This window comes from Dipodomys spectabilis, unplaced genomic scaffold, assembly GCF_019054845.1.
Source record: "Dipodomys spectabilis isolate Male_0828 unplaced genomic scaffold, ASM1905484v1 ptg000096l, whole genome shotgun sequence".
Taxonomy (NCBI): domain Eukaryota; kingdom Metazoa; phylum Chordata; class Mammalia; order Rodentia; family Heteromyidae; genus Dipodomys; species Dipodomys spectabilis.
Genome location: NW_024870773.1, coordinates 14,369,745 through 14,395,307, shown reverse-complemented (window position 1 = coordinate 14,395,307; position 25,563 = coordinate 14,369,745). Strand labels below are relative to the sequence as shown.

Sequence of the window (25,563 nt, the reverse complement as noted above, 5' to 3'; positions counted from 1 at the left end):
CTTGGTTTGTGGTATATACACAGTAGTAATTTATTCTCCTATTTATTCAGCAGTGAATATTAAGGAACTGTCAGCCTTTTATTCTAAGAAGAATGTGGAATGAACATTTCTGTCTGTTAATATTCAAGGCTCTCTGATAGTTTCATCAGATAGAGTCTAAAAATGAAGTTGCTGTCCAAAAGGGCTTATTATCACCTACACTTTTTTATATTTTTTTAGGATAGTACTAAATTTTGAACTCAGGGCAAGCACTCTGCCACGAAGCCATCCAGTCACTCCTTTTTTTGGGGGGGATGTGGGAGGGGTCCGGTCATGGGGTCTGAACTCTGGGCCTGGGCGCTGTCCCTCAGCTCTTCAGCTCAAGGCTAGCGCTTTACCACTTGAGCCACAGTGCCACTTCCGGCTTTTTTTCTTTTTGTTTATGTGGTGCTGGGGAATCGAACCCAGGGCCTCGGGCATGCAAGGCGAGCGCTCTACCACTGAGCCATCTTCCCAGCCCCGCAGTCACTTCTACTTTTTTCAGCTAGGATCTCATGCTTTGCCCTAGGTAAGCAAAATTTATATTTTCAGCTCATTTTATGACTGTTTCATATTCAAGGTTTGACCCTACTTTCTTCAAAATACCTAGTTTTTTTTCCTTCTACACTAGTTTGTGATATTTCTCTTTTTCTTTTCTTTTCTTTCTTTCTTTTTTTTTTTTTTTTGCCAGTCCTCGTGCTTAAACTCAGGATCCAGGCACTGTCCCTCAGCTTCTTTTGCTCAAGGCTAGCACTCTACCACTTGAGTCCTAGCTTTTTCTGTTTATGTGTTATGTGTTACTGAGGAATCAAACCCAGGGCTTCATGCATGCTAGGCAAGCACTCTACAACTAAGCCATATTCCTGGTCCACTTCTATTTTTTTTTTTTAACACACTGTACTATTATTTAGCACCATCTACATGGGACCTCATGTCTTCTTTTTCTGTGTTTGCCATTTTTAAATTTTTGCAGTGCTAGAATTGAGCCTAGACCTTCATACATGCCAAGCAAGCACTCTACCACAGAACTACATCTCTATTTCTTGCTTTTTTTTTTTTTTTTGTCAAAAATTTAACTCAGGCAGTCTGACTTTAGAGTCTCCAATCATTTTTGTTTGTTTGTTTTGCTGGTTGTTCAGCCTGAACTCTGGGTCTGGGCGCTGTGCCTCAGCTCTTCAGCTCAAGGCTAGCGCTCTACCACTTGAGCCACAGTGCCACTTCCAGCTTTTTCTGCTTATGTGGTGCTGAGGAATGGAACCCAAGGCCTCATGCATGCGAGGTAAATACTCTACCACTGAGCCACCTTCCCAGCCCTCTCCAATCGTTTTTGAAAGAAGAAATGAACTGTAGTCTTCCAGTTCAAAGGATATGAAATATTAGACTTTGCTTTCTTTAATAAAGCATATTTGCCTCTCGCCCATTGCATGAGAAGATGGAAACATTCTGCTGGGGGGGGGGAGAATTAGCAGACAAGTAAACATAGCTGCATTTCCCACTCATAAAATGTGCTGATGCATATATACTTATCCTAAATTCCTGAATGATGTCATCATGTCAACAATCATGATGCATACTTGACCCATACATGAAATAACAATGCTCAAAAGAATCATATCTAAAGATGGCAATGTTTGATCTTTAAAAACTATGTTTTCTTATCTTTTTGCAGAAACCCAGTGAGGAGATAGCATTAACATAATATTTTAATGAAGAAAGTAAAAGTGAAAGCTTGTGAAAATGCAATGTGTTTAAAAATCAAACATGATTGAGATTGAGTCAGGATATGTATATATATATATATATATATATATATATATATATATATATATGTCAAAGCACTATTAAAATAAAGCAACTAATTTTGAATCCAATTCTAAACAGTTCATCATCATTTATATGAATCCTTATGCTTTTCTCTTCTTGTTAATCAGAATACTTCACAAACTCTACATGCTGAATCATTCCAATGAGATAATTCATGGAGAGTAACAATGCATATGGTTTTCAGATGTAGAAAATGGGGTCTCAAGAGACAAACAAGTTGGCCAAGTCAGTGGAATATAAAAATTGCATAGGATTTTTAAGAATCTGAGTTAAATTTATGTCCTAATATGGAAAGGCATCCTATTTCCTTACTAGAGAGATTTATTCTAGGATTTCAGAACCAAGCCAAATCTATTTCATACTGACCTCATCATCTGTATTGCCTTCCTGTGAGACAGCAGTCATACAAGCAATTAATCTCACAAATTAAACTCTGAGCTTTCAAAGTGTTCTTCTTGGTTGAACTCAAGACATGAAAGCATTCTTTTCTATCATTTCTTCATTCCCTCATAAACAAAGACTCATCAGTTTTCCCAAGTCTCTGAGCATTATATTATTCATAATCTACAAGTCCACATAACATAGTTCTTCACAAAATCACCTGCAATTCTTATTAAGACAAGATTGCTGGGCTCCACCCACTTCTGGAATTTCTAATTCAGTTCTTTCATGGTAAGAACTGATGATTTAAGTTTCTATCAAATCCCCAGATGATGCCAACGATGCCAATCAGGGTGCCACCCTTAGAGAACCACTGAGCTAGTACTTCTACTCTCTTGAAATTTCTTTCCAGGCACGGGTGGCTCACACTTGTAATCCTAGCTAATCAGGAGACTGAGACCTGAGGATCCTGGTTCAAAGTCAGCCTGGGTAGGAAAGTCTGTGAAACTCTTATCTCCAATCAACCACCAGAAAATCAGAAGTGGCGCTGTGGCTCAAGTGGTAAAGCACATGCTGAAGAACTGAAGAGCTCGGGGACAGCACCTAGGTGCAAAGTTCAAGCCCCACGACTAAAACAACAACAACAAATCCTTCCAGAAAATGGTTCAGATGCCAAGATTGGCCATCTATACTCAGTGCCTTGAACTTACACCAAAGGTTTCTATTTGGAGAAATGTTTATAGAGATTCATTGCTTTTTTTTTTTTTAAAAAATACTTTCCACCTACAAAATTAAAAACAGAACAGCACCACATAGAAAATACAATGAAACAAATAAATTACATGATCTAAATTCCAAAACTGATAGCACTATTGCTAAAATCAGGACAAAAGATATTATGGCAATTCAGGTGAGTTTTTCTGACCCCACTGGAATCTGAGCCCCAGAGAGATTCCAAAAACAAACAAACGAACAACAAATAAACCCAGAGTCAAAGCCAGGATGCTTTTACACAGACAACTCTTAGATTTTTTTTCTTTTTCTGTCAGTCATGGGGCCTGAACTCTGGGTCTGGGCGCTGTCCCTCAGCTCTTCAGCTCAAGGCTAGCACTCTACCACTTGAGCCACAGCATCATGTCCAGCCTTTTCTGCTTATGTGGTGTTGAGGAGTTGAACCCATGGCCTCATGTATGCAAGGCAAGTACTCTACCACTGAGCCACCTTCCCAGCTCTATCTCTTAGATATTTTAAAATTGCAGTTTTCATGTCTTTGGGGGGAAAATAAGGCTTAAGTTATTCCAGTATTCTAACTATCATAAATATCATTTGTATTTTAAATAGCACCATTACATTCCATACAAAATAATTGATGAAACATTCTACTATGAGATATAGCATTTCTGTTAGAGCTACCATTAATATGCAAATATATTGTAGGAGTTAGTGAGATTTTACTCTGATTATTACAAGGCCATTACATTTCAACATATGAGCCAGCTGGTGAAGAATAGGCTACCAAGTAGTAAAATCAATATCATCCAAATATAGGGTGTTTTATTTTTCACTTCAGGCTTAGTCCAAAGAAATGAAAACAGAATAGTGATAATTTTACTGAATACACAAATTTTAAAATAAGTCCTTTGTTTGAGGATGAGTCACAAGTACTTCCTTAGTGAGAGAAGTTGCCTAGGTAACAGCGATGCCTTGCTATGTGAAAGAGTATAGGGTAGTGGGTTGAGTTTCAACCCTACTAGTCATTTCCTTTGCTTAATTGCTAACCGCTTTTCCCAGCTGCAGTCTGGGATGTGTGTTTTATGTAGTAACCCAGCAACTAGGTATTGTGTTGTATTTTATCAAGGAGAACAAAACAACAAACTTTATATTTCCATGGAATTTGGAGTCAAAGTCAATATTATTTCACGAAGGCCCTCCAACTTGAGGAGCACATGATGAAGGTTGTCACATAGATCTCAATGTAGCCATGCCATTATGCAAGACCTAGAGGTGGAAGTATTTAGCAGAGAAGAGAGAAGTACAAAAGATGCCCCCTCACAGCACAAGGAAGGAGTTTAATTCGTTTTTGTGTACTAAGTAATGAGCGGGCAACCCAATGCACAGGATTCAAAATACATCAAATGAGTGGGGTTGCTGTTTCTTTTTTCCTTTCTCTTTCTTTCTTCCTTCCTTCCTTCCTTCCTTCCTTCCTTTCTTTCTTTCTCTTTCTTTCTTTCTCTCTTTCCTTCTTTCTCCCTCCCTCTCTTCCTCCCTCCCTCCCTCCCTCCTTCTCTTCTTTCTTTCTTTTTTTCTCCCTCCCCCTCTTGGTTTTTGTTTTTTTTTTGGTCCAAGGCCAAGCCATAAACTTGGTACTTGGCGCCTTTACTCATTGGCTAGCTCTTTACCAACTGAGCCACGCCTCCAGCCTCAGTTGCTGGGTTTTTGTTTGTTTTTGTTTTTTTTTACAGAAAATCCAATCTTTGGAGCTACTGTTATAGGATTTCATGGGGGCTTTTTGGCATTTATATGAGAGCTTTCCCCTTTATGTCCACCGGGAATTGTGAAGATTAATGCTATGGTTCCTCACACACGAATTACTTCCAGTCTCATTTTCTTTTTTCTTTTTTTCTCTCTCTTTCTCTCTCTCTCTCTTTTAACTCTAATATCGGGGCTTAAATTCATGACCATGATCTTTTGCTTAGCTTATTTTATTTATTTATTTATTGTAGTTCATGGGGCTTGAACTCAGGGCCTGAGAGCTGTCCCTGAGCTAATTTTGCTCAAGGCTCATGCTCTACCACTTTGAGCCACAGCTCCATTCACAGCTTTCTAGTGGTTAATTGGAGATAAGAGTCTCATGGACTTTCCTGCTCTAGTTGACGTCAAACCAGGATCAATCCTCAGATTTCAGCCTCCTGCGTAGCTAGGATTATAGGAATTAGTGACTAGCTTAACTTTTTTGTTCAAGGCTAGCACTCTATCACTTGAGCCATGTCTCCACCTCCAGCATGCTCTATTTTAAAAAAATGTTGATGTGGATGAGCATTTCTTTAAAAAAAATCTTATCTGTAAAAGCAAGGAGATCAGTATTACTTGAAAAAAAAATATGGGCAGTACCATCACTAATACTGCTTTGCTTTGGCCTCTAAAGTCTTGGTTGTCTTTTGAATGCCTCCAGTCTCCCTCTGCTTCCCACAACACTCCCATTATTCTTAGATTGCACAATATTAGTATCCCAAAGGGCTAAAATGCTAGCAAATTTCCCTAAAATTCAACCCTCTAGAGAATGATGATTAACATGAGTGGTTCTTGTGAAATGAATGTGTTCCAAAACTGTGGTTAGTTGCTTTTCCTCTATCAAATATAGTTATACATTTTTACTCATTTAATTGTATTCAAGAGTCAAATTCCATAGCCATTTCTTCTGGTATGCTGAGTCAGAATAAAGAAATGAGATCTATACACACACACACACACACACACACACACACACACACACACACACAGAAACTCCTAAAAATGTCCCTAGATATCTTCTTTCTCAAAGGCACCATATTCTTTGAATTAAAATGAGTCCTATTGGTACCTCAGAACAGAAAAAGAAAAATGTGAAGACACAGATACCATGATATAAATGTCAGAGACTTGAGTCATTACCCACCATAGTGCAAAATGAGATAGCATACTATAGTGAGACTTAAAGTATACCAACAGGAGCTGGAAATCCTGAGTTCAAGCCCCAAGGCTGCTACTTCCTGGATGGGTGAGCTTGAGTGAGTTACTGAATTTGTCTTTGCTCTATGTTCTTCAAATGAATCAAATCAAATATATCAACTAGGGTAGTCATGAGAATTAAGTAAATTATTATAGTAGGCACTAATTATATATAAGCAATGATTACTGCTAGTGTTGTTAGATTTGAGTCAGACTCCAACTCTATGAACAATTTCAAAATATTCCACTTTTATTACTGTTCAGAGCTCACTAATCAAGAATTTTAAAGGCAGCCCAGGTTGTAAATGAATGTTAATCCAGACATGCAAGCAACACTTATGTGTACTCACATACACACTATCTAGCCTTCCTATAGAACTAGAGAAGACAAATGAGTAACTTATAGTACTGTACCAGAACAACACTTTTTGTAATTTTTTTGTTATAAAGAACACACATTTAACCTACAATAAGGTCAGACTTTATAAAAATTTCAGTACATTATTCTACATGTCACATACAGAAAATTATTTCTAGTTCTTTGCTAATTACAAGTAGAAAACTTTACCCAGTATTTTAGAAATCATCATTATTCTACTACAGGTAACACAGAATGAACTTCCTTTATTAATGTGTTGTGATTTTGGTGAATTTCCTTTATGTTCTTGCCTTGCATAGTTTTATTATTATGCCACTTTTATATTTCCTTCTGTTTGTCATGTAGGTGTATGTATGTATGTATGTATGAATGAATGTACATGTGTTTTTTGTTGGTCCTGGAGCTTGAACTCAGCCTGGGTGCTGTCCCTCAACTCTTCAGCTTAAAGTGAGCACTCTACCACTTAAGCCACAGCACCACTTCCGTTTTTCTGGTGGTTAATTGGAGATAGGAGTCTCACAGACTTTCCTGCCTTCACGGGCTTTGAACTGTGATCTTCAGATCTCAGCCTCCTGAGTAGCTAGAATTATAGGTGTGAGCCACTAGCGCCCGGCTATATCTTTATTTTTTTAATACCAGATCTTTATTTTCATCCTAATGTCTACAAATCATATTGATCCCTATCCCTATACCTTAGAAACCAAAGCTTGATTTTCACTCTCTGAGTGGATGTGATATGCCAGAGTTAAGAATTCTCCATTGCCCATTTTGGGAAGGTTGGTGAATTCCTTGATCTGTTTTGAGATAAAGAATGGAGTTATTGTTCTGAAATATGAAAGAAGAGCTGGAATGCAGCTCCATGGCAGAGCACTTGCCTTACAAATGCAGTGTCCTAGGTTTGATTCCCCAGTACCAAAAAAGAAAAGACCAAAAAATCAAATCTAAAAAAAAAAAATAATTGATGGCTACATAGATGAACAATGTTCTAAATTAATAGGTTCCAATAAAAAATTAGAAACTATTTGTTTTACAAAATTGTTTCAGGTTTTTAAAAGAAAATTGTGCTAGTGAAAAACAAAATTAGTGTTATTTGATCCTTAACTTAAATGTTTCTTAGGGGTGGGGAGACTCCTGGGGGAACTCCTTCAAATAAGGAAGGGTATGTTCTCAGAATGCCTTGCATTTTGCAAAATTTCTAGCAGTAATACTACCTTTCCTTGGGCTTAGAAAAGTGGCAAACCATTATAAGTCACTGGGCAAATACCTGCTAGCTTTCTTGTGGTTTTTTCAGTAAATAGCTGTACTTGTGACAGTATTATTTAGTGTGCTTTCAATTGATGTCTCATTTTTATTTCTGAGCTACTGGGGAGATTTTGTTTCTTTTCTTTTCTCCTTTTTTTCCTCCACAAGTGAACCAATTCTGCAAACTCAGCTTCATTTCCTTGTACAACATCAGCTGAGGTATTTTTTGCACTATGTTTCCTCAGCATGTTAACGTTAATTAACATTTTTGAACCTCCTACATATTTACTACTTTTCTTAATCCGTTGTGGACTTTCATGAAGTTAGAATTCATATATAGTTGCATGGAAAACTATTGTCTGTTTTATTTTCCCCTTCAAGTATCCCAGAAAGTTTCTTTAGGTTTCATTTTTAGGCTATTTTAGAGAATTGTCAAAGAAGTCCTTGGTTTTACACTAGCTACGATGAACAAACTAACACACTCAGTGCAGCTAAGAGACAATACATGACAATGGAGGTTAGCGACTAGTGTGAGAGAACAGGTTGGAAATATTGTAGCATGTAAGATGGCATGATCAGTTACACCTCATCCTTTCGAGATTTTAGTTTACATAGACAAGAGTAGGGAAGAGAATTTCATATGACGGGATCCAAATTAATCATCTTCCACCTGACATTAATTTCTCACCTAAATATTTCTTTTTTCTTTTTTGCCAGTCCTGGGGCTTGAACTCAGGGCCTGGGAACCGTCCCTGAGCTTCTTTTGCTCAAGGCTAGCACTCTACCACTCGAGCCACAGCACCACTCACTTCTGGCTTTTTCTGTTTATGTGGTACTGAGGAATTGAACCCAGAGCATGTTAGGCAAGCACTCTACCACTAAGCCACATTCCCAGCCTTACCTAAATATTTCTAGAATGTGTCTATACTCTTGAGTTTCCATATCTGAAAGCTCAGGGTCCATTTAATTTTACCCAACCTTCCTTTGACAATCATCACTTTAGTTTCCATCCACTATTCCTCTCCAATCAGCCTCTACAATTCATCCTCCAAAATATGCTAGAGCAGCCCCCACTCCCTGAAATACCACTACGAGCATGCCTTTCTTCTCATGAAAAACTGCAGTGAACCCTCACTACCCACCATATTAACAATCAACCCTTCTCTCTGACATTTAGTCCTCCGACACAAAGTCCCATGCTAACTTCCAATTCCTTTTCTCCCCTCCACCTCCTCCACAATCCAGTAACCCTGGGATTCTTATTACTCTCTAAAATTCCCCAGCACTCTCATCTATGAAATGTTTGTTTATACTCCATGGTCAGTGTAAGACACCATTCACTATCATGATAAAGTGCAGAAATATTGTACACTCTGCAAATAATGTTTTTTTTCTACATTTCTTTTCAGAAGCATTCCATTTACCTGTCCACTATGGCACACTCTTACCATATGCTGCTAGGTAGTTTAGCTTTTCATGTGGATCTTAATCCTCTCCTAGAGGCACAAAAAGCTTCTGACTTATCAGAATGTACTAAGAAATGATTCAGACTTAAGAAAATAGTCATTCCCTTTTATCTTGGAGGATATGTTTCAAGATCACCCAAAGGATGTGTGAAAACCAATATATACATCTATAATAAAGTTTATACACATCTATAATAAAGTTTAATTTATAAATGAGGCACTCTAAGAGATTAATAGTGACAATAATAAAATAATGACAATAATATACTTTATATAGTATGAAATCATATAAACGTGGTCTCTGTCTTACTTAAAATACCATATTTTTGTACTGTACCATAATTATGACCACAATTGACCAAGGGTAAGTGAAAATTCAGAAAGGCCCTACTGTATGGCAATCTATTGAGGAGATAAGAAGAAAGATCTGAGGATGAGAAAACAGGTCACACAAATGGCACAGAGCATAGGGTCTCACTGAAATTGCTCCTTCACGGGAAACAGTGGAAAATGAGGAAGATTATACTCAGTTTAGATTTCAAATACTTGAGTTAGTTATGAACCTCAAGCTCTTTGGAAGCAGATTTCTTCATAGTCTAAATTGCAGCTTGAAATTTTTATTTGTTCCTCTACTTGAGTACATGCATATACTCATGGAGGTTCAATAACGAAAAATTTCAGTTTTGCTACTTTTCTGTACAGTACTGCCCAAAAAAAGGAAGTTGGAAGAAGAAGCTACTTCCAATGGCTTTTTACTGTATGTGATGAGCCACATTTAATTTTCATTGGGATGCCTGTAAGAGACAGAATACAGTTGAGGTAAAAATGTGTACATCATAAGTAAAAATAAATCTCACTTCTTTTTCTTGGTAGTTTGAGGACTGAACCCAGGACCTTACGAATGCTAGACTAGTGCTTTACCACTGACCTGCAAATGCCGCCCTTAACACCAATACCATTCTTCTCTCTTATCTGTTATCTCTTTTTATTTTGTTATTTAATGCATTTTGCCAGTCCCACATCATTTCAATGTCAACATAAAAGAGCTCTTTGTCAAATTCTTCTAGCAATCTGTTCCCTTGAAGGAAGAACCATGTTAACCATCCTGACTCTTCAGTTTCTGCAACACTTCAGACACCTAAGTGTTATTTGTGAATCGAATTAGTTGACAGTAAGCCTCTTATACTTTGTTATAGACTCCACCTTCTTGTTTTAAAAGTAACTCTTAAGTTGACACATAAAAATTATACGTATTTAGCTGAGTACTGGTGGCTCACGACTGTAATCCTAGCTACTCAGGAAACTGAGATCTGAGGAGTGGGGTTCAAAGCCAGCTGGGGCAGGAAAGTCTGTGAGATTTTCATCTCCAATTAATCAGAAAAGAAAATCCAGAAGTGGAGCTATGACTTAAGTGATAGAGTGCTAGCCTTGAGCAAAAGAAGCTCAGGGACAGCACCCAGACCCCGAGTTCAGGCCCCAGGACTGGTAAAAAGAAAACAATATATACATCGAGTTCTATGTGAAATTCCCAACTTCTCACTTTATCTATCGTCTTGTTTCTAATATTCCATCCAGAGAACTGTTAGCTGTTGTCCTCTGGATGTAGTGTACCGCTTTCCCAGAGGCTCTACAGGCCACTAAGCTCCTGTCCACACGGCTGGCTGATTTGTCAGTTCAAGTCACCCAATTCAACTGACATCACCACAGCTTGCAAATTCCAGTGTCAGTATTAGTGCTTTAGTAGTGGTGGTGTTTAGGCCTGCCCTACATATCATACCATCATGTCCTTATTTATACACAACTTACATCATGTGTGGTATAACATTTAAAAATACTTCTGAGATAGGTTTTCATAGCAATCAAAAAATAAATATGAAAACTGAGACACCTATGTTTGTTTATTTCCATAATGGTACATTGGTAGTAAAGCTAGACAGATGAGTTGGGTACTAAAGGAGTCCATACAGACATATTGACTTGATTTCTCTGGTAACTAGCACCACTGTGCTCCATTGGCACTGTGTATTTGTGTGTGTGTGTGTGTGTGTGTGTGTGTGTGTGTGTGTGTGCGCCCGCGCGCATACATGCATGCCAGTCCTGGGGCTTGAACTCTGGGCCTGGAAACTATCTCTGAGTTTTTTGTGCTCCAGGCTAACCCTTTACCACTTGAGCCACAGCTCCACTTCCAACTTTTTTTTTTTTTGATAGTTTAGTAGAGATAAGAGTCTCACAGACATGCTTGTCTGGGCTGGCTTTGAACTGGGATCCTCAGATCTCAGCCTCCTGAGTAGCTAGGATGACAGGTATGAGTCACCAAAGCCTGGCTCGGCACTGTGTATTTTACCACAGCATGAAACAAATTCTTTCTCAAGTCTCATGCATTCTCCAGAAATGAATAAAAGCAGTTTTTAAACTTTCACTTCCCCATACTCTATAAGCAAGGACAACTGCTAATAGAAAAACACATTGGAGACTGCCCACAGATGCACACACACACACACACACACACACACACACACACACATATACACACACTCAGATAAATACTTTTATATATCCTAAAAATATCAAGCAAAGTGGCTGGGCATCAGTGGCTCATGCCTATAATCCTAGCTACTCAGGAGGCTGAGATTTGAGGATCATGATTCAAAGCCAACCCCGGGCAGGAAAGTCCATAAAATTCTTATGTCCAATAAAGAAAAAAAAAAAAAACACCAGAAAAAATGGAAGTAGTGCTGTAGCTCAAGCAGTAGTGCACTAGCCTTGAGCTGAAGAGCTGAGGGACAGTGCTCAGGCCCAGAGTTCAAGCCCCATGACCTCCAAAAAAAAAGAAAAAAAAGATACCAAGCAAATTTATCAGCTGTGCGAAAGCAGCAACCACACAGCGCTAACACTGGAGCGTGGAGTCAGGTGGGAGAGGAGTTGAGGGTGAGGCTCTGAGGAAGACTAGAGCCTATCCCAGAAGCCATCACAGCCATAAGGAATTTGCCATGGGTGTGCACATGGCACCCTGCCACACACCACACCAGGGCCTGGCCCTCATTTTCCACATTTTCCATAGTGAGTCAGTCATCAAGCCTCCGTTGAAAATGCCACTGCATTGCCCTGCAATCCACATTTCATGTGGGAGGAAGGCCCACCCTGCCTTTCCCCAGGCACCCCAGGGAAGTCGCTATTCTCATCCTAAGGGTTCCAGGCAATCTCACAATGGTGACATTTGCTGGCCAGTGGCTTAAATAAAGGACTCTCAGTAAGCAAGATGGTAATGTGAAGCAGAGTTCTCCCCAGGAATGCTCTTTGGGAAAGACTCCCAATGAAAGAGAGCATAAAGCCACAGCAGAAGAGCTGGGTCCCAAAGGGTCCCACAGCTCAACCGTGGCAGAGACTTTCAGCAGAACTCACTGACAGGAGGTAAACAAATTGTTGCTTGGTGGGAAAAAAAAGAGTCAGCATAAATCCTTCATGTGGCTAATTTTTTTTAAATGCCAAATAATCTCCAGTACTTTCTGCCCCCACTCAAACTGGGAAACTTAGTTCTCCCTCCCTTCAATTATTCATTGTAGAACACACTTTATACTGTTTCTCAAGTCAATTCTTCCAGTACTTCATAAATCTAAATACTCTGGAAATGGGGGGAAAAAAGAAACTTCATGTGTTTTCTGTTTCTTTTGTGTGTGTGTGTGTGTGTGTGTGTGTGTGTGTGTGAACCTTTTTGCTCAAGGCTAGTGCTTGAGCCACACCTCCAATTCTGGCTTTATTTTGGGGGGGGGGGAAGGATGGTTAATTGGAGATAGGAGGCCCCAGCTGGCCTCAAATCTTGATCCTCGAATCGCAGCCCTCTGACTAGATAGGCTTACAGGCATGAGTCACCAGTGCCAGATCTCCAATTGCTGCTCAATCACAGGGACCCTTCCAAGTCCTGCTGTGATTATCACAGCATGAAACCAGACCGCAGTCCTGGAGGGTTTATTTCCCTGGGAACATGAAGGTGGCTGGGTCTGGACACGCTCCATGTCCTGCACCCCCAGGCTCTGTGGAGAGTTTCAGCTCCATCATTCCAAAATCGGATTGCACAAACTCTTGTAGCCAACAGGACCTTGTGACATTACCCAGACAGATGACCAGATTGCTGGCTTGTCCATGGCTGTCCTCAAATTAACACATAAATCTATTTCCTCCAAACACTCTATCGTTTGAGTTATATAACTGCCTTTCATTTGAACTCATTCATCAAACTGGAGGGTGGGGATTAAAGATCTAATTTAATTCTTGAATGGGCTCAGATTTTTACTTTTAATGACTTCCACTACTCACAGAAATAAAACAGTGATCGCTCGACTTGATTTTTGAAGCTCGAATCGCCGCGTTTCCTCTTTCACCAAGAACTTCGCTGTCCCTGCTCTCCACGTCGGGTGTGGTTTGATGGGGAGGGAGGGGGGACAAAAAGAGAAGAGAGGGGAGCGGGGGAGGGGGCCGGCAAGCAACTTCAGAAGAAGAGTCCTTCCGGCCTTCTTGTGGTCTCCGAGACCCGCCTTTGGCGGCTCTCCAGGATGTGTAGAAGGTTCACACCAAGAGAGGAATAAAGCCAGACTTGGGAGAGTTCTTAAGAATTCCGGGCGCTCTCGGCTCCCCCCCCCCCCCGCGCCCCCTGCCCCGTGTGCCCCACGACCGGACCGGGCCTCCCGCCCCCCCCCCCCCCGCACCACATCCAAACAACAGCCTAGATCGAAGTTAGTAAAACTTAAGAGCCCGGCAGCCCCGGGGGGTCGCTGTTAGGGTCCCCAAGTCAATCAACCAATCTCATCTAACGGTTTCTCCTAAACCGCTAGGGAGCCTGCAACTTCGGCGGGGCATCCGTGAGTGAGTGAGTCACTGGCCCGGTGACTCAACGACCCCACCCCGGTCCCCTGGGCTTCACCCGGAGCTCTGGTGTCCACGGCTGGACTGAATCCACGAGGCCCCGGAGATCAGGACTCCCCCCCTCCCCGCCCCGAGGCCCACGATCAAGTTGCTAAGAGGCGCGGGGGGCGCGCGCGCCCGCAGCCGCAGCCTTCGCTGGGCCAGAGAGCGGTGCACCGCACGGCGACGACGTCGGGCGCCGGGCTGCGTGCGCCCCGCGCCCCGCGCTCGGGTCTCGGGGCTTCTTTTGTTTCTTCTTTGTATCTCTCGATCCGCTGGATCGCTTACGCCAGCCCCCCCCCCACCCCCCCCCCCCCGCCCCAGAGCCCCTTCCCTGCTTCTTTGCCCGCGGGTCTCCCCACACACCCGTCCACCCATCCACGCCCCGCGGGCCTCAGCCCTGCGGCCGCTCCCTTCCACGCCCCTTTGGGGACTTTGGGGGCTTCCTTTCGGGGCACTCGTGTCTCCCCACGCCGGGCGATCCCGTCCTTTCTCAGCCCATGCCTTCCCCCCCCCCCATGCCCAACTTGAGCAGAGTTGGGTGGGGGCCATCTTCAGGAAAGCTCCTGAAAGTCCCAGACTAGACGAAGAAGTAACGGGATCGTGCCGAGAAAGAAGGCTTGGGGAGGGTGGGTGTGGGTGTGGGTGTGTGCGGCGGGGGGAGGGGGGACCGCACCCCGCGCTCCCCACCCGCCTCCTTCACTTTTTGCCGGGTCCCCATTGGCTGGCGCGCTCCGGGGTGGGGGTGGCGGTGGGAGGGGACCCCTCTTTCCTAACCGGGTTATAAAAACAGCGTCCTCGGCGGGGTCCCGTCCTCTGCCGCTCCAGCTCCGGGGTCCCCGCGCCAGAGACGCAGCAGCCTCCCCCCCAGCCACCTCGCGCGCCCTCGCTCGCTCAGAGCCGGTCCGCAGCCGCCCAGCCCAACGCCTCTCCCGCTCCTCAGCCATGTCCACCCGATCGATGTCCTCCTCCTCCTACCGCAGGATGTTCGGCGGGCCCGGCACCGGGAGCCGACCGAGCTCCAGCCGCAGCTACGTGACCACGTCCACCCGCACTTACAGCCTGGGCAGCGCGCTGCGCCCCAGCACCCACCGGAGCCTCTACGCCTCGTCCCCGGGCGGCGGCTACGTGACGCGCTCCTCGGCGGTGCGGGTGCGCAGCGCGGTGCCCGGCGTGCGCCTGCTGCAGGACTCGGTGGACTTCTCGCTGGCCGACGCCATCAACACCGAGTTCAAGAACACCCGCACCAACGAGAAGGTCGAGCTGCAGGAGCTCAACGACCGCTTCGCCAACTACATCGACAAGGTGCGCTTCCTGGAGCAGCAGAACAAGATCCTGCTGGCCGAGCTGGAGCAGCTCAAGGGCCAGGGTAAGTCGAGGCTGGGGGACCTCTACGAGGAGGAGATGCGGGAGCTGCGGCGCCAGGTGGACCAGCTCACCAACGAAAAAGCCCGCGTGGAAGTGGAACGGGACAATCTGGGCGAGGACATCATGCGGCTCCGGGAGAAGTAAGGAGGTGTCCCGCTCCGAGTATCGCGGGGGAGGGGTGGGGGAAGAGGGAGGGAGGGCAGAGGGAGGGCGGGGGAGAGCAGGAGGGGGGCAGGGAGTGGGGACGCTCCTCTCCCTCCCCTCCCCTTTAAAAGGGCTGCCACGCCCTTGGCGATGTGGCGGGGCGGTGGCTGCCCGGGGGACAGGGGGAGGGAGCAGGGCTGTGGCTGCGTCGCGCGCCCCGCCCTGAACCCCGACTTTGTAGCTGACACTTGTTTCCCTTCCAATCCCCTCTCCCCCCCTCCACCCCTCGCCCAGAGTTTTTTAACATTTCAAAATCAGATTACTTTAAAACAAACAAAACTTCCCTTTCTCTGTGTGTGTGGAGCGCTCCCCTTAAACTTTCCAAAAGTGTTTTGTGTTTTTTTCTGGCTCTTTCTGGCGAGCTGCCAGTTTTACCAGGCGGGAGGAGAGGGTGATCCTGAAGGCTGAGAGACAAAGGGGGGGGGGGTGGCTGAGGCTTCTTCGAGGCGAGCCGGTGGGGGGGGGGGGGTCGCCTGGAAGGACCTTGCAACTTCCAGCGATCGGATCCCGCCTAAAACCTGCCCCGGGAGCGCAGTTTTAAAAAGCCGCCGGTGGTGACAGAGTCTCCGGGCTGGGGCGACTTGGAGGTTGGGTGTGGTCGCCCCACCCTGGCCAGTTCCCCAGTTCCCCTTTGGTTACTAAGCAAACTGTTTCAGATTGCAGGAAGAGATGCTGCAGCGAGAGGAAGCCGAGAGCACCCTGCAATCTTTCAGACAGGTTTGTAGATTCTCTTCCCCACTCGTGGCCACTGGACCCCACCCAACCAAGCCATAAGAAATTCTAAAAGTTAAACTTCGCTCGAGTGGAAGAAGGTGCCTAGCTTGCCAACCGTGGGCGCCGCCCTCTAGTGGAGGGAAAGCTTACCATTTGGAGTTTCTCTGCACAAAAACCCTGAGATTTCAGCTGTCCCTAAGGACAAAAAGAAAACCTTCTGACTTTCTCCTTTGTTTCAAGATCCCCCGCCCCCCCCCCCCCCCCCCCCGCCCATTTCTTCCCAGAGGAGGATTGCAACGTCCCCCTTTTGTTTGTGAAACACACTAACATTTTCAAACTAACAATTTCAAACAGCTACATTTTGACTTTGATTTTGTTTGTTTAATCCAGGGTAGCTAACTTTTTCAAGGCCACAAAAAGTAGTTTGTCCCTGAAAGTTTTCTTCTTCTTCTCCTTCTCCTCCAACTACTCCTGCTCCTCCCCCTCCTCTTCCTCTTCTCCTCCTCCCCTTCCTTCTCCTCCACCCTCCCTCCTCCACCCTCCCTCCCTCCTCCTCCCACCCCCTCCCACCCCCTCCTCCTTCTTTTTGTGTAACACCAGGGCTTGAACTTCAGGCCTGGGAGCTATCCCTGAGCTGCTTTTGCTCAAAGCTAGTGTTCAACCATTGAGCCACATCTCCACTTGCAGATTTTACTGAGGGTAAGAAATTTAGTTTAACTGGAATGAAGCCAACATGTTTTTTTCTTCCTTGCAAGTTCTGTTGGGGCAGTAAAGTTAGATAGATGTATCACTATGCAAAACTATTTTGTGATCTAATGAGGGTGAAAAGAACCCATCTGTCCCCCGTGTCTGAAGGGTATTAATGGTTTCTATGGGCTTCACTATGGAATGTAGATACAGACATTCTGGCAAATAATAGGAGTCTTTGTGTTCCCACAGCAGCTTCTCAACAGGCTACATTCTTATTGAATATGTAATGATGTAAGCACTGTTCTAATTGGACAGAGTATTTGCTAACATCCGTTATCTATTATCTAGCCCAGACTTGGGAAGGACATGATGTGAAAAATTCTGTAAATCTACAATCATTTCTCACATTTTAAAATGAAAGTCTCTTTTATTGAGTTCTTACATTTTTAACACATACACACTCTCTGTCTCTCTTTTTTTTGGGGGGGGTGTCTGGTCGTGGGGCCTGAACTCTGGGCCTGGGTGCTGTCCCTCAGCTTTTCAGCTCAAGGCTAGCGCTCTACCACTTGAGCCACAGCGCCACTTCCGCTTTTTTCTTTTTGTTTATGAAGAATCGAACCCAGGGCCTCATGCATTCAAGGCAAGCGCTCTACCACTGAGCCACCTTCTCAGCCCCTCTCTGTCTCTTTAAACAAAATAAATTAAAAACTGAAGGTTCTCCGCAGGAAGATTCTCAGTACAGTTTATAATCAAGAACACTTAACTGGGATTAGCTACAAAACACTTTCAGATAAATGTGTGTGTGTGTGTGTGTGTGTGTGTGTGTGTGTGTGTGTCTGTGTTGGTCTTGAACTCGGGGCCTTGGCACTGTCCTTGAGCTTTTTTTTCTTTTCTCAATTCTAGCATTCTACCATATGAGCCACAACTCTACTTCTGACACTAGTGTAGTTAACTGGAGATAGGAGCCTTACAGGCTTTCTTGCCCATGCTGGCTTTGATCTTTGATCCTCAGCTCTCAGCCTCCCAACTAGCTAGGATTACAGGCCATGCTGGACTTATAGTTAACATTTTAAAGTGGAAACACATTGCCAAGTTAATGGTTCATTTCAATCACTGATCATTTATGGTCTGCCTGCTTGCCTGCCTGCTTGCCTTCCCTCCCTTCCTCCTTCCCTCCCTCTTTCCCTCCCTCTTTCTCCCCTCCTTCTCCCTCCCTCCCTCCCTCCCTTCTTTCTTTCTTTCTTTCTTTCTTTCTTTCTTTCTTTCTTTCTTTCTTTCTTTCTTTCTTTCTTTCTTTCTTTCTTTCTTTCTTTCTTTCTTTCTTTCTTTCTTTCTTTCATCTGTCACAGGACTTTAATTCAGGGCTTGAGCAGTGTCCCTGAGCTCTTTTGCTCAAGGTTAGTGCTCTACTACTTTGAGCCACAGTACCACTTCTGGTTTTCTGGTGGTTAATTGGAGATAAGAGTCTCAGAGACTTTCCTGCCCATGCTGGCTTTGAACCATATCATCAGATCTCAGCCACCTGAGATGCTAGGATTATAGACACGAGCCACCAGCGCCTGGCTCACAGCCATTCTTTCTGCAATGTTTTCTGCAGAGTACTGAGTTAAAATGAATGGGTGCAAAATAGTCCTTGTTTGGAGATTAAATAAACTACTTCATTCTTTTCTATGAAACAGTATGTCCCATTGAACTTTATAAAAGGGACAGTCAATTATCTTTTATATCTTTTAAGACTTAGCAACAAGAATAAAATTTCCTACTCTGTTTATTATTATACCTTTTTATTATTTATTATGATCCCAGGGTGGTCATAAGACTATCTTAACATCTTTAGATGGTAAGGCCATAAACTATAGTGCAAATACAATTGCCATCTTCCTGTCATTCCTTTAATGGGACATAAAACCTTAGTGGTGAGGTTGCACATTTAGTTTGTGATGTAGAACCTTATAAACAATTTTATGCATATAGTTCGATTCTAGGTAAACATTCTAACCAGTCATTCTGATACAAATTAAGTCACTAAAATGAACATGTGACAAGTGAGAAAGGCAGCCCCTTCAAGGATGAGTCAGAGAAGTTTTAGGAGAAGCCACCAAAAGTATATGCAACTTAGAGTTACATTTCTTTTCCTTACTCCTGAATTACTTTTTACCAGTGCATTTCCTGAACTGGAAGGAATTGCTACTTGACAATGATGTAGACATGTTATCTGACTGTCAGATTAATGCAGAAGACTTGCATTACAGTTTGCTTTTTTTTTTTTTTTTTTTTTTAAAGACCTTAGGGGCTGGGAATGTGACTTAGTGGTAGAGTGCTTGACTAGCATGCATGAAGCCCTGGGTTCAATTCCTCAGTACCGGAGAAACAGAAAAAGCTGGAAGTGGCGCTGTGGCTCAAGTGGTAGAGTGCTAGCCTTGAGCAAAGGAAGCTCAGGGCCTGAGTTCAAGCCCCAAGACTAGCAAAAAAAACAAAAAAACAAAAAGACCTTAGAAATCTGAGGAAACTTCCGAACTGTAAATTTCTATGTGAAACAAACTCCTGAGTTGTAAACTCACGGAGTTTTAAATTCTAGTTAACTCATTAAATTACAAAAATTAAATCTTAAAAATGTTGTCATTGATTTTTAGGATTTAAGAAGTGACCATAGAACCTCAATGGTAAAAGTGTGGGTTCTGGGAGAATTGAGTACGTGTTGCCATGTTGGCATACATTTGCTTATGAATTATGTTTAAACACAGTGGCTCCTGATGCAAATGCACAGTGAAGAAAAGAAAACATATTTTAGCAAAACATTAAAGGATTTATACATTTATTCAAGGATCAAAAAAGTTAACCCTTTCCACAGTTAAAGATACTAGGTTCATATGGTTAATTCATAATAGATAGATGATATAAAGCCCCTTCATGTTTTCATTTCTCTGTTCAAAACAGGATGTGGATAATGCGTCTCTGTCACGCCTTGACCTTGAGCGTAAAGTGGAATCGTTGCAAGAAGAGATTGCCTTTTTGAAGAAGCTACATGATGAGGTACGTGGACCAAGGCTGAGCGAAGGAATGAAGCCAAAGCTCCCTTCATAACTCTACATGACTGGCTTGTCTCTTCTTCCCTCAGGAGATCCAGGAGCTGCAGGCTCAGATTCAGGAGCAGCATGTCCAGATCGACATGGATGTATCTAAGCCTGACCTCACTGCTGCTCTGAGGGATGTCCGTCAGCAGTATGAAAGTGTGGCTGCAAAGAACCTCCAGGAGGCGGAGGAATGGTACAAGTCCAAGGTAGGGAGATAACCAATGTGGCCAGAACACAAGCAAAGAGCTGTCCTCTGCAACTATATACCTCTCTGTGATTCCTACATATAATTTCAGCTCTGTTCCATTCCCAAGCCCGCCTTTTAACTTGTTCAAACTGCTTCCAACACCTCCCTTAGAACAGCAGGGACCCCATTTGCTTTCACCAGGCCTTTAACCTCCACTATTGTTCTTAAGTGAGTGAAGTAGACTGAATTCTACTCGAAAACCTACCAGCCTCAACATTCCACTGACTTTCCCTGGCTTTCAAAACAGGGGTTTGGTTCCATTCCAGAAAGCACAGAGTGTTATGATCTCTTCCTAAGTGAGCAGAAAGGTTGGAATGTGGCAGATCTTCATGCTGATTTCTTCCTGACAGTTTGCTGACCTCTCAGAGGCTGCTAACCGCAACAACGATGCCTTGCGCCAGGCGAAGCAGGAGTCCAACGAGTACCGCAGACAGGTGCAGTCCCTCACTTGCGAAGTGGATGCACTTAAAGGAACTGTAAGTACCGGGCCATGGTGAAACTGAGGCATAATGAGCTGGTGACCAAGCTAATGGTGATTCCTGAGCAAACTTTCAAATTGAATTATATGTATAACTTATAGATGATATAAATTATACTTTTGCTGGTTAATTGGAGATAAGAATCTTATGGACTTTCTGCCCAGGCTGGCTTCAAATCATGATCCTCAGATCTGAGTCTCCTGACTAGCTAGGATTACAGGTTGCAGGTGTGAGCTACCACATATCTGACTAAAAATTCTATCTATCTATCTATTATATATATGTATATGTACACATATATCATTTTATTGCTATTTTTTTTGCCAGTCCTGGGGCTTGAACTCAGGGCCTGGACACTGTCCCTGAGCTTCTTTTTCTCAAGGCTATTTACTGCTGTTATTAGGGTCTTCAAAAAAGAAAGGCACTTACCTGCCTTATGACATGGTAATCCCTCTGTACAGTATCTTTTAAATTTTTATATTTTTAATCCAAAGAAAATGAATTGCCTGGACAGATTGGGAAACCACTAAATGGTGTGGTTCGCCTGCAATCTCAGCACTTGGAAGGCCAGGGTAGGAGGATTGTGAGTTTGAAGGTAGCCTATTCTACATAGTGAGACCCGACCCTCACAAAACAAAGCAACAACACCCAAGGAAGACTTGGTACTTTTATTCTCCATCACAAATTAGATGGGGGAACCAATTGCCAGTAAGGTAAATTATGGTGCATGGTGTATTAGAGGTTCTCAGAATAGCTGGCTGCTTGTGGAAAGTAACCTCAGCAGCCCCTCTCACTTCTTGTAGAACGAGTCTCTGGAGCGCCAGATGCGTGAAATGGAAGAGAACTTTTCTCTCGAAGCTGCTAACTACCAAGACACTATTGGCCGCCTTCAGGATGAGATTCAGAACATGAAAGAAGAGATGGCTCGTCACCTTCGTGAATACCAAGACCTGCTCAATGTTAAGATGGCCCTTGACATTGAGATCGCCACCTACAGGAAGCTGCTGGAGGGCGAGGAGAGCAGGTAGAGGGCATAGACTTGCATGTATGAATGAATAGTTGACCTTCTCAAGGTGCTTTGTCTCCTAGGCTATGGCCATTATCTTCTCTAATCATTAGGACATTTCTTCCAGAGAGCTCACTGTATAGATGCAGACTTGAGTGACTTGCCATAGTTAGATCTGGGATTTGAACCCAAGTCTTGGTCAAAGCCAAGGCTCCTTCCTTTCTATAATCCCAGTAGTTCACACCTTGGTGGAGTAAATGCTTGGAGTAAAATCTTTCAAATGTACTTAAGGAGATCAACCAAGGATAAATGCTTACAAAACAACCTATGAATTACCAGAGTCAATTTTCCTATTTGACAAAAGATATTGCATAAAAATGTATCCCTTGTTGGCTATTATCCATTCATTTTGCTGATTTTCTTTATCTTTTTTTTAAATAGGATTTCTCTGCCTCTTCCAAACTTTGCCTCCTTGAATCTGAGAGGTAAGTGCTTCAATTCATTTATGAAAAAAAAAATCACCAGACTCATTTTAAAATGTCTGCAAGAGGAAAATTACATAAAATATCTATCATTTCCTTTTTCATTATAGATTTCATTTTATTTATTCATCGGTCCAGGGCTTGAACTTAGTACGAGTTCTTGAACTCACAGTCTTGCATTCTCACTTGTTTTTTTCACTTAAAGATAATATCCTACCGTATGAGCCACACCGCCATTTCCAGTTTTTTGCTGGTTAAGTATAGATAAGAGTCTCTCAATCTTTTTCTGTCCAAGTTGGCATGAAACCAAGATCTTAAAACCTCAGATCTTAGCTTCCTGAGTAATGAAGGATTATAGGCATGAGCCATGGATACCCTGCTTATATTTTTGCTTATATGTGGTTCAAACCTATGACTTTGTGCATGAAAATCAATTGCTCACCACTTGAGCTATAATCCCATCCCAACTGCCATAATTTTCTAATCTATGTATAGTCTTGTGCTTTCTACCTCAAGATTAGTATAAACTCTATTTTACTTATTCCTAAGGGCGTATACATTCAAGTGCTAGCTTACCCAGAAACTAGCCTGTATTAGCCACCAACTTTTCAAACAGACAGTGCCTTATAGAAATATTTTGGAGTAGCTCTTTAAACAGTTGCAAAAAAAGATCATAATAATTACTTTAATTTTTTATTATTATTCATTTTTATGTTTTTTTTAATTCAGAAACTAATCTGGATTCACTTCCTCTGGTGGACACCCATTCTAAAAGAACACTTCTGATCAAGACAGTGGAAACTAGAGATGGACAGGTTGGTATTTTTTGGATAAAAAATGAACTAGAACAATCAATAAAAATTTTTAAAAAACATTACAGCATTCCAGATAGGCATTTTTTTCTCTTTTAAGTCAATGCATCAGGCACAGTTAGCTGCCTTGAGAAGTTCTTGTTTCTCTGTGTCTACTAAAAGAACAGGCAACTAATCATATATATAGGGTCAACTAATTATTTGTTTGCTGGAGGTGAAGATGAGCTAGCGCGTTTCCTGCACTCCAAAAGTACTAATTTATTCTGGTGCTTAATTGGAAATATGAAGTAAACTTCATGTTCCTCCATAATATAACCATGTTAAACTACTTCAGTTCATGAGTTCTGTACTCCCTCCCCTCTCTTTCTCCCTCCCTCCCCCCTTCCCTCCCTCCCTCCCTCCCTCCCTCCCTCCCTCCCTCCCTTCTTTCCTTCCTTCCTTCCTTCCTTCCTTCCTTCCTTCCTTCCTCCCTCCCTCCCTCCCTCACTATCTTCCTTCCTTCTTTCTTCTCTCCCTCCCTCCCTCCCTCCCTTCCTCCCTCCCTTCCTTCTTCCTTCCTTCCTTCCTTGCTTCCTTCCTTCCTCCCTCCCTCTCACCCTCCCTTCCCTTCCTTCCCCCTCCCTTCCTTATTTCCTTCCATTACTGGGCATGAACTCTGAGTCTCAGTTGCTAGGTAAGCACTCCACTAGCCAGCTTTGTCTCCTGCAGCCCTTTTAGCACTGGTTATTTTGCCTGAGTTGCAGTCCTCCTGTTTACCACTTTCTCCAGTAGATGGGATGACAGGTGCATGCCACCATGTCCAACTACTTCCACTAAAATGGAGTCTTGCAAACTTTTGGGTCCAGACTGTCCTTGAAATGCAATTGTTATGATTTCAATTTCCCATGTTGCTAGGATTACAGGCATGAGCCATCACATCTAGGTATAAATATTGTTTTTTTTTTTTTCTGCACTCCATTAGACACTTATTTTAGCTGTAGGTGAAGGTGACCTTACATGTGTAGTTGCTTCTCCTTGTTGTCACCCTTGCCACATAGAACAGCATGACCTTCCAGCTTGCACAACACATGATCCATGCTTAGTAGAATTTTGTTTTTGCTCTGATTGATGGGATAATGTAGAGATTTGCATGCAGTATTCCATTTGATTTAAGGCTTATTTCTTCTCTTCACAGGTTATCAATGAAACTTCTCAGCATCATGATGATCTTGAATAAAAATTGCACACTCTCAGTGCAGCAATATATTACCAGCAAGAATAAAAAAGAGAATCATATCTTAAAGAAACAGCTTTCAAGTGCCTTTCTGCAGTTTTCCAGGAGCGCAAGATAGATTTGGAATAGTTATAAGCTCTAGTTCTTAACAACCGACACTTCTAAAAGATTTAGGGGGAAAAACCGTTTACAACACATAATCTAGTTTACAAAGAAGTCTTGTGCTAGAATACTTTTTAAAAAGTATTTTTGAATACCATTAAAACTGCTTTCTTTTTCCCAGCAAATACCTGACCAACCTGTTTCTGCTTTAATAAACCTTTGGAAAAACTCTTCTGATGTGTTATTTACTTTTCTTTTAGGTCCTATTGGATAATTTGTTGCTAAAATCAGTTCTAGGTTTTAAGGTAACTTAATGAAATTTATTTATACTGAAGACATAGTTTGATAGAGTTCATTTTCTTTGATTGTTATTATTATCACTATTTTTTTTTTTTGTCGGTTGTGGGGCTTGAACTCTGGGTCTGGGCACTGTCCCTCAACTATTCAGCTCAAGGCAAGTGCTCTACCACTTGAGCCACAGCGCCACTTCTGGTTTTCTGGTGTTTTATTGGCGATAAGAATTTCCTGGGCTGGCTTTGAACTGTGATCCTCAGATCTCAGCCTCCTGAGTAGCTAGGATTACAGGCGTGAGCCACCAGCACATGGCTATTATCACTATTTTTTACATAGGCTTTTTGTGTCGCTTATTAGTAGATGTATACTTCACATGAGCAAAGCCAGGGAGTTCAAATCTTAGAGCATTCACATGAGCCTGTTCACCCTAGTGTGTTCATGGGCACACACATACGGTTCCTAGCTTACAATGGTTCAGCTTATTAAGAGTTTGTAATTTTACAATGTTGGCAAAGTGATACACATTCAGGAGAAGTTATACTTTGAAGTTTGCATTTGTTTGCTAGGCTAACGATGTGCATTACAATCATCTCAAGAAATACTTGCCAGTGGTAGCAAGCTTTGGCTCCAAGTTACTTTTTTTTTTGTTTGTTTGGTGCTGGTCCTAGGGCTTGAATTCAGGACCTATGAGCTGTCCCTGTGCTTTTTGGCTTGAGACTAATGCTCTACCACTTGAGCCACAGCTCCATTTCTGGCTTTTTGCTGTTTATTTTCTAGTGAATGTTTTTTTGTGTTTTGTTTTTGTCCCCAGACTGGCACCAAACCCACAGTCCTCGGACCTCAGACTCCTGACTAGTTAGAGGGACATTTGCGAGCCAACAGCGCCTGGCTGTTGTAATTTTTGAATTAGTAACCATTGTTGTCTGTTGAGGGCAGCGGTAAGGTAGTTTGCTTAAGACCT

At 42.7% G+C, this 25,563-nt stretch overlaps 1 protein-coding gene across 1 annotated transcript; it reads left to right on the top strand.

The window, feature by feature from the left end:
* Positions 1 to 14,601: 14,601 nt before the first annotated feature.
* Positions 14,602 to 24,539, top strand: Vim (vimentin). Its single transcript, XM_042685968.1, has 9 exons — positions 14,602 to 15,425; positions 16,146 to 16,206; positions 19,831 to 19,926; positions 20,012 to 20,173; positions 20,565 to 20,690; positions 21,497 to 21,717; positions 22,141 to 22,184; positions 22,911 to 22,996; positions 24,168 to 24,539. Exons 1-9 carry the CDS (start codon positions 14,863 to 14,865, stop codon positions 24,207 to 24,209), a joined length of 1,401 nt encoding a protein of 466 aa, XP_042541902.1. The 5' UTR covers positions 14,602 to 14,862; the 3' UTR covers positions 24,210 to 24,539.
* The last annotated feature ends 1,024 nt before the right edge of the window (positions 24,540 to 25,563 follow it).